This window comes from Myxocyprinus asiaticus, chromosome 16 (genome assembly GCF_019703515.2).
Source record: "Myxocyprinus asiaticus isolate MX2 ecotype Aquarium Trade chromosome 16, UBuf_Myxa_2, whole genome shotgun sequence".
Classification (NCBI taxonomy): Eukaryota; Metazoa; Chordata; class Actinopteri; order Cypriniformes; family Catostomidae; genus Myxocyprinus; species Myxocyprinus asiaticus.
In genome coordinates, this window is record NC_059359.1 from 14,969,516 (window position 1) to 14,984,907 (window position 15,392).

The window sequence follows — 15,392 nt, forward strand, 5'->3', positions numbered from 1 at the left end:
AAGCTGTGTGCTGCTGGTTCCATGGTAAAAGCAACAGACCAAAAATAACAACTATCAAAAACCTGTAAAGTCAGCATCATTCTAAAGTTTGACATATCCATTAGAGCGTTCCAATAAATCCATTACTGTAATATCCAAAATTGATTTCATCTTCTGTTTGTACATCTAAATGCATCAACTTTGGAACTTATTGACATTTTGCTTTGTGCTTCGTCAAGACTTTCTAATGTGCACTAAAGTAAAAAAAAAAGAGCTGGCACGGTGGGTAGTGCATGTGCTCGTGTAAAGAGTCTTGTGCTCCAAGAGACAGTTCATCTAAAAGTTAAAATTCTGTCATCATTTAATCACCCTCCTGTTGTTCCAAATCCAAATGGAACACAAAAGATGTTAAGCAGAATGTTAGGTAGTTAAAGTCTCAGTCCCCATTCAATTTCATTGTACAGAAAAAATATAGACAACTTTCTTCAAAATTTTTCCTCGAGTTCCACAGATGAAAAAAGGTTATACTGGTTTAGAACAACATGAGTGTGCATATATCATGACAGAATTGTAATTTTGGATGAATTAACCCTTTAAGGGGACTCAGGAATCCAACCTGCTTCATGTGACGATCCCATTCCCCCTCTCTCTCTCTCTTTTACTTTGCTCTCTATTCTCCTTCTACCCTATACAATAAAGGGCCTTAAAAATGAAAACAAAGTACAGTATTAAGCCTGCATGTATGACAACAATGCACTTGAAACTCAGGTCAGTGGCATTTAGTTGCGTCATCCTGGCTCTGACGTTACAAATCAGCTGACTGTGATTAGTCTGACTGCTTCATGATATGATCATCTCACTTCCAGTCCTCTCAGAAGAACCAGACTGTAAATCCTGCCTTTGACAACACACAGGGAGTCTAAAGTGGAGTACAACTGTTTCAGACTAAAATTAAGACGTCAAGATGTCAAAACATGAGATTCTAACAGAGAGAGAGAGAGAATTAGGGGAAAGAGTGACAAACAGGAAAGTCCCTGATTGCATTCCCAGGCTTCCTGTGCTTTGCTTGACTTTACTTTACTTTATTTATTACGATAACACACATTAATCAACATTTCTGTAAATGTGCCAGTACTAGCCGACTGGCTATTTTTCAACTGCAGTCCTTTGGCAAGATGATATGAGAACCATTAAAGTGATGACATTTACAAACAGAGACAAAAAGCCTTAAAAGACAGCACCAGCAACTAACAAGAGTTGTAAAGACAGAAACACAAGCCATGCAAAAAAGCAGCGGAAACATTGGTACAATAATACAGCAGCAACAACAACACCATTTCTACACTTATAGTCATGCAAATAATACGAACACAACAAAACGTAGCCAAGCAATACAAATAATAAGCATTTTTGTTACAAACTGACATGCGGTGCAGCAATAAACAATAGCTATAACAACACAGAGTTATAGGATACAATTATAAATAATCATAGCAGATTGTTTACAAAATACTAATAGTTACTCCATACATATCCAAGCCAAGGAAGGCCGACCCTCCTGGCAATGTACATGGGAAAAGTTAGCAGATAGATAATATTAAAATGAGCAATAGGGGGCCTGGGTAGCTCAGTGGTAAAAGACACTGGCTACCACCCCTGGAGTTCGCTAGTTCGCTAGTTCGAATCCCAGGGCGTGCTGAGTGACTCCAGCCAGGTCCCCCTAAGCAACCAAATTGGCCCGGTTGCTAGAGAGGGTACAGTCACATGGGGTAACCTCCTCATGGTTGCTATAAGTGGGGCATGGATGCCATGGTGGTTGGTGTGAAGCCTCCGCGCGCTGTCTCCAAAGCAACGCACTCAACAAGCCACGTGATAAGATGCACAGGTTGACGGTCTCAGACGCAGAGGCAACTGGGATTCGTCCTCCACCACCCATATTGAGGCAATTCACTACATGACCACGAGGACTTAAATGCACATTGGGAATTGGGCATTCCAAATTGGGAGAAAAAGGGGAAAAAATCCAAAAAAAGAAACAATCCCCTCTCAGAACAGATCATTTAGATCTGTTGTTTAAGTTTTTTTGTTTCATGAAAGTACTAAGTGGTGGGGGAGCCTGACCATTCAGGATCTTACACATCAGGCAAGCGTCAGTGTATTTTATAAGATTTTCACAGCTAAGAATGTCATATTTGCCAAGAAAATTGGATTTTCTGTCTAACACCTTGAGAGCCTGCTTGTACAGAGAAAGAATCAGCTTTAGTGTTGTACCTTTTGCTAGAGTCCAGCTTGTCATACAGTATTTTAAGTGGGACAAGATCATTGCATTCATATATAATTTTGCTGCTGATGTTGTTAGATTTACTTTCATTACTTTCTTGTTTTTTTAAAAGGATAAAGGTGGAATCAAGGATAAAACATTTGACCTTTCAACTTAACACCACCTAAAAGACAAAATGACAAAGAATGTGGCTTATGTATTTAAAAAAGGCTCTTCCAGGTTCTTCAGTGCTTAGTAAAAAATAGCTCTGTTCCTAAACTTAGTGATCATTTTTTTTTTCATACAATGACAGTGAAAGAAGAAAGAGTCGATGATGACAGAATTGTCATTTTAGGGTAAACTATTCTTTGGGGCATCATAGGTGCGCTCCAGATGCAAAGACTGTTCCAATTGGCTTACATCAACGTTACGCTGTCATATACAATACCTCACTATGGCCAAATTATAACGGAGCATTGCATGCATCCTGCATGGATAAGGCATTCTAAGAATGCATCGTTACAGATTTTGTACGAAATTCAATCCAAGATGCCAACCATATTCCTATTAAAATCCTGCAAAGTCTTTGTTGTAACAGAGATGATGGCAGTGCGTTTGGTGTCCTCTGTCATATTCTGATGCGGATGCAGGGGAAAGGGAAACTCTCTTTCTGTAAGCACTCCATGTCTGAGCACTGCGATTTACACCGAGTGCTACACGGGAAAGGACACCTGACGTGATTCCATCTGTATGCAGACATGAGCCCTGAATCCTGACACACTGTTCCTTCCTCTATCTTTCGCTCGTTTGTTTCTCTGCTGAACAGAAGACACACATTCAGAGAGGAATGTTTAACATTCTTAGCACGCCGTGACCACACCAGAAAACACAGCGTCTGCTGTCAAATGACTGACAGGAATGTTGTGACCACACTTAGGTAGCTAGGCCTCTATTACGAAACCAACATCACAATCCTATTTTGAAATGTTGGTACATTTTTGACCAGATAACATAGGAAGATATACAGCTGGCATATTTGTTATTAAGAGGAATAAGATTACCACTGCTACACAGGGAATTTATCAAATCCTTTATCCAATCCAAACTTTTATATTAATTGTGCAAAGCAAAATAGATGAATAATAGAGGTAGACTGATATATCGATTTTACCGATTAATCGTTGCCGATAGTAGCTTTTTGGAACTATTGGTTATCGACAAAAATCAACAGCGATAGTTGCCAATAGTGTAGTACGTGTATTTCGGGCTTGTTTATGGTTAAAAGTCCCACGTTACACACCAAATCTTAATTTTTTCTTGTTATTATTGGGATTTTGGTTGCAAAATAAACTGCATCTGAGATTTTATTTATTTTGTTCTCTTGTAACCTCTTGTGCCCATCATAGTGAGGTAAGACTAAGAACATTTTAACATTCTAAATATTATAAACTGATCAATCGGTTATCTGCCTTTACAACCACCTTTGTTATCGTTATTGGCAAAATACTAGTGGTCGACTGATATATCGCTGAGGGTGATAAATCGGCCAATATTCTGACTTTTTTAATTATCGCATCGCCGATAAATTTGTCCATTTGGCCAACTGTTTTTCTTGAGGGTGCCGAAAAATCCAGCGTTTTCTTCCCATTGAGCACTCATTTAATATCTTCCTCTGATCTGTGTATTCTATCAGCCAGAATCAAAAACTTCCATATCAGGATCAGAAGTTCCTCTGATTCACAAATCATGACGACAATCCAAGCAGGCGATCCAGGCCATTTAAACTGTCAGGAGGTTGCTGGATCCGCACAAGCGCGTGAGTGCAACTTTAAGGCTGCGTCTGAAACCAAGAAAATTCTGCCTCCGGCGGCTGTATACAGAGGTAGGATGAAAATAAGGTGCTTTTCAAACTGTTCGGAGACCAGTTTCCTTAAGAGTTCCATTCATTTAAAACAGATGTCAGTTAAGCCATTAACTGATTAGGCAGCAAGCAAGTCAGCTGCCTGCGTTTTTGGATGCAGCCCAAGGTAAAAACGCTTCACGTGTGCTATAAGAAAATGTCTTATTCGCTATGCACTGCATGTACAATTGGTTTGATTCGGTACTCTTTGAGAAAACGTGATTGCTAACGTGGACATGCCATCCATGTTATTTACTATATTAAATTGTGTGCTATATCGGCATTGTATCGGCCTATCGGCCACCCTGCTCTCTGGATTTCGGCATCGGAATCCCATATCGGTCGACCACTACAAAATACTCTATCGGCCGACCTCTAATTAATACATTCAGAAAGCTTATTTGACGTACAATATTTGGGTGGTTGGTATGGAGCCAGAATGATCTCAAAAAGAATATATTTACAAAATACAGTTCATAAATGCACAGCACAATTCACAAAATCTGATTCATAAATTCTAAATACAATTCATAAATATGCAAGTGAGGGCACAAATATTTTCCCAATTGCCCACACAAATACTTCTCACTTAAACGAATTAAGAATGTATTTACAAATACGAATCTATCAAGTTCTTGAATTAATTTGCATCAAAACATTTGTGAATGTTGTTACATTTATATATGGATCGTTGAGTCTGCATTTGCAAATCGTCACGTGTGTGGATCACTTTGGATTTGTGTGAGGATTTTTTTTAGACTTTTTGTTTTAGGAAGTCCGATAGATTTGGCTATTTTAACAACGAAAACATGACGGAAAGCTGTTGTGTAGTTTTCTGCACTTCAAACAAAGCCAGAAAACCCGGAACTTATTTTTTTTTATCGCCTTTCAACCATATAGAAGACTAAAGAGGAGCGCTGTGGCTGCAGTCGGCCATATGCTGGACACGTGGTTTAGTGTGTTTGAGAAACATCCGAGCGGATTGAAGACTAAATCGATCACGATATCATCACAGCTGTTCCAGCAGAGACATAATAATGAGTTATCACCAGAGAACAAGAAATAACTTGACATAATCAGAGTGGAGTGCTGCTACTTATATTGGTTTTCATACTTCAATAAAGCATTATCAAACTTCTCGGGGGATATTGTAATTACCGTTCAGTTTGCCGAAGTGTTTAATTAATAAGGTAAAGTTGCTGTAAATGTTTAGGTACACAGTGCTGGTTATGAATGTATAATCATCACCATTAGCACTGTCTTTACTGCCAAACAAAGAAAAAACAATAATGAAAACGGCTTATGATTGTAGGATTAACTGTTATTACATTGCATGTTGCTGCATATTTCTTGTTTAATAAAATGTATTTCATCCCCATCATTACTAAATCCCCCTTCTTTGTGTTTTTTTTTTTTTTTTGTTTATAGTTTTATTCTATGTGTACTATTTTAACCCAGGGCTTGACATTAATGCTTGTCTGCGACAAGTGGATTTTTAAAGGGGCAAGTGAAAGAGAATTTTATTCGTCCGACCGGACAAGAAGCCTGATTAGAACATCAATTACGGAAAAAATAGCTGGCTATATTTGTAATATAGCCTAGGCCTGTGTCACTTATTAGGAACTGGGCATGAAATTCAGCGGGGGATTGCGCACAATTTTCCCCCCGCTTTCTATCGTAATATTAGAATCAACGCGACTGATCAGGTGCTACTGTTTCTCTCGCAACATTCCCCGGCTCAATGGACAAGTGTCAAATTAAGAGTGAACATACACAAAATGCATTTGATGTAAACAGCCCACAAGACAACTGACAACCTCATGCAGGCCACTGAAAATTCTGAACGGGCCGGATTTGGCCAGCAGGCTGCCAATTGGATAGGCCTGCTGCTATAGTGCAACGCATGACATTGGAGTGATCTGATTTTGCCTTATCACATTGTGTGGCTCATATTACAGCACCTTTCACACGAAAGGCAGAAATTAGTGGTGCACCGATCAGGAAATCTGAGGCCGATACCGATCTCCGATGTTTTAACACTAAGATCAGCCGATATTATTTTTAAAGTGCCTTTAAAGTGCACACTTTTTCATGCTATTTTGTGCAGGTATATGTTTATGCCCCATACAGTAAAATTACAGTAACACTTTACAAAAAGGTTCCATTTGTTAACAATATTTAACAACATTATTGTAGTTAACATGAACTAATGAACTTAATTTTAGTTACAACATATACTATTACATTTTTTAAATCAAAAGTTGTATTAGTAACATTAATGCACTATGAACTAACATGAACTAAAAATGAACAATTGTAATTTTATTAACTAACATTATAATTAATAAAGGCTGTAAAAATATATTGTTCATGATACCTAATGCATTAACTAATGTTAATGAATGGAACCTTTTTATAAAGTCACATTAACTGAATTGCTAACATTTATTTGTTTTGAAACAAATTGAATAGCTCTGTTGTCAATATCAAAAGGTCATTGTGATGTACTGGTAAGCAGTAAAAACCATGAGAGCATCATACACAGCAGAGATACATTAAAAAATAAGAAAAATAGATCCATCACAAGCTCTAAAACTGCTCCAGTGAGAAATCATAAATATCTATGATTTGTTTACTGTCTTTGGCATTTTGCTGTAACACAAATCACTAATTATTAAGCAAATGCATGAAGACATGGTGCCATAATGGTTAAAATGTAATTGCTGTGATTAGTGGTAATGTAACCAGCATTAATCTGATTTAAATTGGAATCCTCATAGAATATCGCTGAGATGAATGACTGATGAAATATTGAGAGCACCTGGAGAGCGCACATGTATGATTGACATCGCAAGTGAGCATATTGATGGGAGTGAAGCTGAAAGTGCTCATGATCGCTCAAACAGTCTCTATTGCTCAACACGACGTCTGATTGCCACGACTCACGTTACATCACATATACTCAGATTCATATACGCATGTTTAATTGTTGTTTAATTAGTTTTTATACCCGTTTGCAGCCTCTTTATCCTCTCCGTGCTCACTGTGCAGCGAGTCAGAATTACTACCGTAATGACTCTAGAAAATGGGCAACTAAATATTCATACACAAGTAATTGTTATACATTTTTACAAACAAACCTGCATATTCATCTGAATAACAGCATGTCTGAAAGTTTAAATTAGTGAATACTTAGAATTGCCAACAATTCACTCCAGAGGCCACACTGTCATGCATCAAGGGCTGAGAAAGTGCTCATTCTTTATAGTAGTGTATGTGTGATTCCCTGCGTGCTGCAAAAAAGATCAGCCCTGATTCTAGGCACGATCAGCCGATCACAGACTTAAGACGAAGATTGGCAGACTCATCTCTATCTCTCTAGAGCTCCATCTGACATATACAGGCATTTTTTCTGCCCTTTGAAATATATAAGTAGGACTATGTACTGATTTACATAATATACATACATATTTAAAATATCATTTATTATCTATATATGATTTAGCAGCAAGGTCCTCTCTTTCAGGATTTCATCTGTTAATTTTCAGTGCATTTTGTCAACTTTAGTCTGGTGAGAATTAACTTACAGTTGACCCAAAAATTTTAATATTGCCATAACTTACCTAATGTATTGCAAACCCATCTGACAGTCTGCCTTTTGTATTTCATTAACATTTCTCTCTTGTGTGGGCTTGGAACAACATGAGATCAAGTTATCATGACAGAATTTTAATTTCTGGGTTAACTATCCTTTTAATGACCTGTTTAAGTATTTGATTTGCCAAGAACAACAATGTAAATGTCATCACATCTTGCTGGGAAACAAGGACTGAATAAGAATATTGAGGAGAATATAGCCTCTGAAAAAAATTATATCTACACCACAGTTGAAAAAAAATCATTTTTTTCCTCTCCAGACAAGTAACTTTTTTACTCGGTTAAGTGAATGACCAATTTACTTGTCCGAAGGACAAGCACATGACAATCTATAATGTCAAGCCCTGTTAACCTTACCGAAGTTTAAGCCTTCTTGCATTGTCCACTGAGGCTGTAAATTGTAATATAAAAATAAAGGTCTTCCATTGAAATCGCATCAGCCATATCACAGGTTTCACCTCTTAAATACTTTGTGTGGAATAACTTAAATATATGATTAATGCATGGTCAAAACACTTTAATGACCATATTAAAAGATCAAAATAAATGTGTTGATGTAAACAAAGCAGTTAATTGTAGATCCCAATTAAATAAAACATTAATGTAAAAATCGTAAATGTAAACTTTTTTCCTGAGACCGTTGAACTGTATAACTCAACAGCTTGAAGCCACGGCGCTCTTTAGTCTTCTATATGGTTGAAAAGCAACTTAAAAAAAATCAGTTCCGGGTTTTCTGGCTTTGTCTGAAGCGAAAAAAACCGCACAACAGCTTTTCATCATGTTTTTCGTTTTGTTAAAATAGCCAAATCTATCGGACACTTCTCCCCGTTGTTCTCACAGGAATGAATGAGTAACTATGGTTCAGCAAGGCATGTAATGATTGGTGGATTAAAAGCTTAGTGTGATTGGCTAAAGAGGACTTCCTAAAAAAAAAATAAAAAAAAATTTTTTAAAAAGGAGGTGTGAATCAAAACCTGGCAGGAAATTCTTAAAAAAAAAAAGCCACACACAAATCTAAAGCTATTCACAAACGTGACGATTTGCAAATGCAGATTCATGTTTTGCTCCAAATTAATTCAAGTACTTGATAGATACTGTCACAACTTGTGATCGAGAAGATGAAGAAGGCGAGGGGCGATGGATCTATTTGCAGGCTTTTAATGAAGGCGATATATAACAATACAGAGTACCATAAACCAAAACAACAAACTTACTCAAGCATAACACAGATGAGAACTGGCATACATTGAACAAAACTGGAGGGTATATATACATACAAGAACTAATGAGGGGATTGAAGACAGGTGAGGATGATGTGGAACAGATGGAGGTGATGAGGTCCGTGCACTGTGGGAAATGGAGTCCAGGGGGAAACTTCAAAATAAGAGTCCATGGAGAACATGAGGGAGACAGAACGTGACAGATATGTATTTGTAAAAACGTTCTGAATTCATCTGAGAAGTATTTGTGTGAGTAATTGGGGAAATCTTTGTGCCCTCGCTTGCATATATATGAATTGTATTTTGAGATCATTCTGGCTCCATAGGTTGGGACCATGCAAATAAAATTAAATGTATTAATCCTCTGAATTCAAGAAAAAAAAGAAGGGAAAAAAAGGAGAAAAATTATCCAGTCAAAGGATATGGAGTTTTTCCACCCTGAATGTGGCCTTGAAAATGTCTTTCATCCATATCCTATTTTCTTGGTCTGACAACATTAAAATCTTCTGAGAGGATTAATTACTCCAGAGACACAGTTTCTAGGCCAGATCTGTAGCAGTGGAGAACTGCATCTATTCCTCAGGCTATAGTGTGTGCTCTTGTTGCACACTGATGCCTATGTGTGTGGTTAGGGTTTATCAAATTGGACCATGCTAAAACAAGGAAACAATGAATGTGCCAATCACCTTACAGGAGAGCAGCTTTGAACGGTGTCTCTTTTCAGAAGACTACTTGCAAGGCTTTGGTCTTCTGTCTTACAAAGCCATCAATGTTGTCATCCCAAAAAAGGGGGACATTTTCTGCATATTATGTAATGGCTCCTTGGTTCAGGGTTTTGGAAGTGAATGATATTGTTTCACAGGCGTAACAGAGAGAAGGAGGTGCGAGTGTGTATCAATGTGGATTGTTGCGGTGGGGTTGTTGCATATTACAAAAAAGAAACTAGCCCATGTCAGTTCTTTAGCCCACACAGAGCTGAAATGGACACACACATTAAAATGTTAGTCAAATCAATCCTTACTGAACAAAATTATGTTATGCATTCTGCTTCACAAGACACAATTTGTCTTATGTGCAAATATTCAGCATGATCAAATGCGTGTAATGATTTTCACTGACATAAGAATAACTCAAAATGCCATTTAGCAACAAAGAAAAGTGAGATAAATGTATTTTATAACAGACTTACTTGTACAGATTTGTTATGGAGTGCATGGCAAAGCATCTGTTTGATCAACGAATTTCTAAAGGCACTGTTCTGATAAATTAACATGCTTAGCGTTGCAGTGGGATTTCTATTTACTAGTAGCAGCCAACATTTATTGATGACAATAAACTGGCTCATTAACCACAATGAGAACATGTTGGAACCCATATCTAGGCAAACAATGCATGTTTAATGTTCTGTTGAAACCTGAACAACATGCTGCTTTAGGTTTATCTAGGTTATAAAGATGACACTTAGGCTATATGTAATAAAACACCTGGATACATTTCCAACACTTTTTTTTTTTTACCTCAATACACTGATTTGTACTGAATTAGTGATTAATCTTATTAAGTTGATGCTCATTGGCCCCACCCATGGGTTTGACTTTACGTTGCTTAAATTAGTTCACATTTACCATATAGTGTGCTGTTCAAAATTGCTCATAATGTTGACAAATTATACATCTTTATAATATGTCAACATTATTAACTCTTTTTTTGACTAGACTATATAGTATATGTGAACTAATTTAAGCAAAGTGACATCAGTTCTGGGGGGGGGCATGCACATCAACAGGTTAAGGCTGATTAATCGGCCAATATTTGGCCATTAGGCCAAAATCTACCAACAGCTTTGTCAATACATAATAAACATAATTTGTAGGGCTGCTCCCAACCAGAAGATTTTCCTAGTTAACTAGTAGTCATTAGTTTAAGCCATTAGTCGACTAGTTGTTGCACGTTTATGATATCAATTTAATTACTTAAATATATATTTTTGGGGGGGCATCAGAAAATGGTTTGAGTTCCAGGGCTGAGAAAGAATGTTATAAGTAACATTGCTAACACTGTTCTACATTACCGAGAAATACTAAATCATAATAATGAGCCTTTAAAATATAAATTTTACAAGCGCACACACGAAGTGAGCCGCAGCGACACCGGCAAAAGCGGTAATGATTCTGAATGTGTCGGAAAAACCAGCAAGGAGACTGTCTGAACATTTTGTTAATTTATAGAGAGAAATGCACACAACTTAAACATGCAGTAAGCGAGGAACTAATTTAGCATCCTTACTCCCCACGAACACTTGGATAAGCTTAATAGCGCATATTTATCTAGGTTATCTAACGTTAGAGCGAGCAGCCATGCTAAGTGGCTAATGTTAGGCACTGCATGTTTCAAATGATAAGCCATGTTTGAGGTCGATGAATAATAGGCGAACGTTTGCCTGCAGATTTTGCATGTCACCTTCTTGGGATCATCCTTCACCCTCTCGAAATGATCCAACACTTTGGATTTCCTGCCTGACATAATTAATTATCGCATGGACCAGCCGTGTAATCAATCATGTCTGTCCGTCACTGACTGTGTGACTTCGCCACTTCCTGTGGAGTTTTTTTTTCTGCGACCAACCGACCAATCAAAACTTGGTCGACCATGACTCTTCTCATTGACTAACGTTTGGTCGACTATTAGGGGGCAGCCCTAATAATTTGTTTTACATTTTTGTGAATTTTGAGCAAATACAGTGTAAAATAAGTGCATCTAACTTATATTGGCCATTGGGCATCCTGCTCTCTAGACATCGGCCATTGTAAAACCCATATCCGATGAACACTACTCTAAAATGTTACTTGAAATATTAATGAGCCTGCAGAAAGTCTATAAACAAACCAAACAGGTGAAACAGGCCAGTAAAGCATTGATTGATGAGTGTTTGGGGATGTAGCCTAGTTTCATTGAGCAAGATGAACCTTAATGATTTGAGCACAGAGTGATTATAATGAAATTGGACCAAACATTGCCGACAGTAGGGATGTAAAATGAAAGGCGGGGAGGGGAACTGACTGACACTAGTGCCTGAATGCAGATCTAAAGAAAACAGAGATTAGAAGACGCTCTTCAAAAGTCCTGACAGGGCAGAACTCCACAGAGCAGACCTCGTCAGACTGAAAAACGCCTCAGCTCCCATCAGGACACACTATTAACGTTGTGGACTTAAATTCACATTGTATTTTCTCTAAAACAATTGAATAATGGGCTACTAAGTGTGCACTACCAAGCCATGTGTCTTGTTTTGTCTTTGGTATAAAATGGTAAAACTATGAAAGGTAATTAATCAGTCTAAAGCAACAAACTGAGCGCTTCTATAAAGGATTAAAAAGAAAGTTAATGAGTAACAGTCAACAGAATGAATGATGTCCTCAGTGTAAAGAACCCAAACACAAAAGCAGCATCTTGTTTCAGTTTCTAAAAAGAGAAAGACACCAATCCCATTTTAATACAAAAAGCTCTGTTTGAAAGTTTAACAAGTGACCATCAGGTCTCAGGGCATCCTTGTAGAAATGTTGACTATTAGATTAAAAGCAAAAGTTTTCAAGGCTATGTCCACATTAATCTGGATACATTTGAAAACGGCGTTTTCATTTTCTAAACACTCTCCGTCCACATTGCCGTTTTCAGGCGTTTTCCAAATGTTGCTCGTCCACACTGAAATGTATGAAAACACTTAAATCCCCTTACTGCGTATGCGAAAAATCGCTGTTCCACGTACAGTCTGAAATGCAATCGTCCTCGTTTTCTGTCGCCGGACAGCAATTCAGAGTAAACTACCTGTCGCCTTTGAAACTATGTAATGTGAAGGTTGAACAAATTGAAATTTATCTTTAGCAATGCTATCAAAATGGATAGCAGGCACAACAATGCAGCTTCAACATGGGCCACCATCTTGATTGTTTTGTGTTGAATGGATCACAAGACTGCGTCACATGATAACAAATACATCAGCGTTTTCAGATACCTCCATTTTTTTCCTGTCCACACTACAATGCGAAGACGGCATTTCCAAATGTATCCACTTGGGAGAGCGTTTTCAAAAAGCTCAGTTTTTACTGTCAAAAAAGCCATCTCAGTATGGACGGAAGGCCAAAACGTAGAGAAAAAGTTGCGTTTTTAACCGAAAACTTATTAGTGTGGAAGTGGCCTTAGCCTTCATGCATGGCAGATCCTCAAAACAAAGTATCTCATAAAGAGAAAAATTCCTAAAATAAGTGGTGTCACATTGGCAACAAATAAATGACGGGGTCTTTTAGCACACATATCATTACAAAAAATAAAAAATTTATTATCAGCAATGCACAACATGCAAAAGATCACAGAGTTACTACTCTCTCAAGTACCTCTATTTGCAACTGCATAGAGTTGCAAAGTCACTTTACATTCTGAAATACTCAGAACAAGAGAATCAATACAATTCTGCATTAAGGCTGTGTTTAAAGATAACTACTGTGCATAAAAGTAGATCTGAGGTAGTTTTCTTCAAACTGATGATCTGAATTATAATCATGGATGGTTTGGTTAAAATCTCCATAATCAGGGTGAGGATTCATCATCTCCAGCCTGAAGCCAGAAGGAAGCACAGGGAAACAAAATCTTATGATGATGCAAGTTTAGCATTACATAACCATCTTGATCAGGAGCAAGGGCCAAACCACAATCCACAGAAGATCTGCAAACACAAACTCATCTTCTCAGGTTCTCCATTTAAGGACTGGGCTTCAAGTTCAGAGAGAGATGAACTGCCATGTGTCAGTATATTCAAGCGTATCACGACATGCACTAATTGCAGGGTGTATCCAAAATTAATGGTTTATTTAGCTGCATAGGCTTGTTGTTACCAGTGTACTGTGTACTTCACAGCAATCCATTTATATAACAAGCCTCCACTCCAGTTTCTGAGTTCAGGAGAGAAACCTACAAAAACTGTGGGTCTTGCTCAAAGTAATATATCAATCTAGTTCAAGATTTAGAGAGCCAAAGAATCTCATCTAAGGAACTGAGAACATCATATGGTCACTAGGAGGACATTAATGATAAAGATGATGCTGTCTTGCTGTCTTAGTGAACGGATTCATGAGGAAAATGCCACAATCAAACTTGAGCGCATCTTGATGGATTTTATGATTAATCAATCAATCAATGGGATCATTCTTCTTTAATCATCTTGCATTCTTAGGTCATAGGATGCAAAGAGTAAAAAGTGACCACACAGAAAGGGGGAACTGTACTATAATCAAGCGTCTGGCAAGTAAGTCCATGGCACCAGAAAATAATGTCAGATTGTGTGCAGATCATTGTTATTTGATCATATCAGCTGGCACCAAATGGATTGTGCAATTCCCGCGTGAATAACTCATGATTGTGCTTGATTCAATGTGTCATGGCATGAATACTATGACGTCATAACAACCAGGGTCTTAGCAATGATTGGAGAAAAATAGGTAGCCTAATTTAATCATAATTACGAAAAAAGAGCATTTCGAAGCATATATTTTAGAATGTGATGTGTGGGCACAAAAACATGTGTTTTTACTGAAATAAGAGTTGTTCTACCTTGTCATATAATAGCATTTATCATACTGTTCTTTTCCTAGTGTTATGTATTGAATGTATATAAATCACGGGAAAGTGGGAGATGCACTATTTAACAGACTTGTATTTTTATAATATGTTATAATACCATTCACATTGACGTACAAATTATAAACGATTTAGAAATAAACCACGACTTACGTGTTTCTGTGGGTGTCAATTGATTTATCGCCGGCTGAGTGTCAAGATCTTTGCATTCCATTGTGTTCGTTAAATCAGGCGGATTTTCCTCTCTTAACATTTATTCATTCCTTTCGCGAGACAGGGCGAAACTTTTATCGATCTCTCCGGTTTTCCACAGGCAGACGAAACCGATCCGTTTCTTCTCGAAAATAAATCCTCATAACAATGGACTGGAGGATAATATTTAAACATTAAGTATGCGATAGACGCATGCTGAGCCCAATATCAGTGTCACAAAACTGTAGAGTTGTACCGGCTTCATGGAGCGGTAAGACTGAATAAAGTTTCTAACACACAGCGGACATGGCTCTCCCCTCTACAGCTCTGAACCAGATAGAACGCTGCTCATTGAGAGCTGAACAGCGATGTCCAATTCACGAACGAATCGTTATACTGAACCAATTCTTTTTAATGATTCAGACAAACCGATTCGGACGAACCGCAAAGCTCAAACCCACTCGACAGGTCGAAGGAATGATGTTGTAAAATAAAAAATAAAATAAAAAATAAAAAAAAAAAACTGTGAGATGAGGAAAAATATTGTTAACCT

At 37.6% G+C, this 15,392-nt stretch overlaps 1 protein-coding gene across 4 annotated transcripts in view; it reads right to left on the minus strand.

Annotated features, from left to right (window-relative positions):
- The window catches only part of LOC127453988 (MAP7 domain-containing protein 1-like), a 75,941-nt gene extending 60,778 nt beyond the window's left edge, over positions 1-15,163 (minus strand). For all 4 annotated transcript variants that reach the window (XM_051720867.1, XM_051720865.1, XM_051720866.1 and 1 more), the window contains exon 1: positions 14,801-15,163. In XM_051720867.1, the coding sequence (XP_051576827.1) occupies positions 14,801-14,900 (100 nt within the window). In that variant the 5' untranslated portion in view covers positions 14,901-15,163. The remainder of the gene's footprint in view (positions 1-14,800) is intronic.
- Positions 15,164-15,392: the final 229 nt, after the last annotated feature.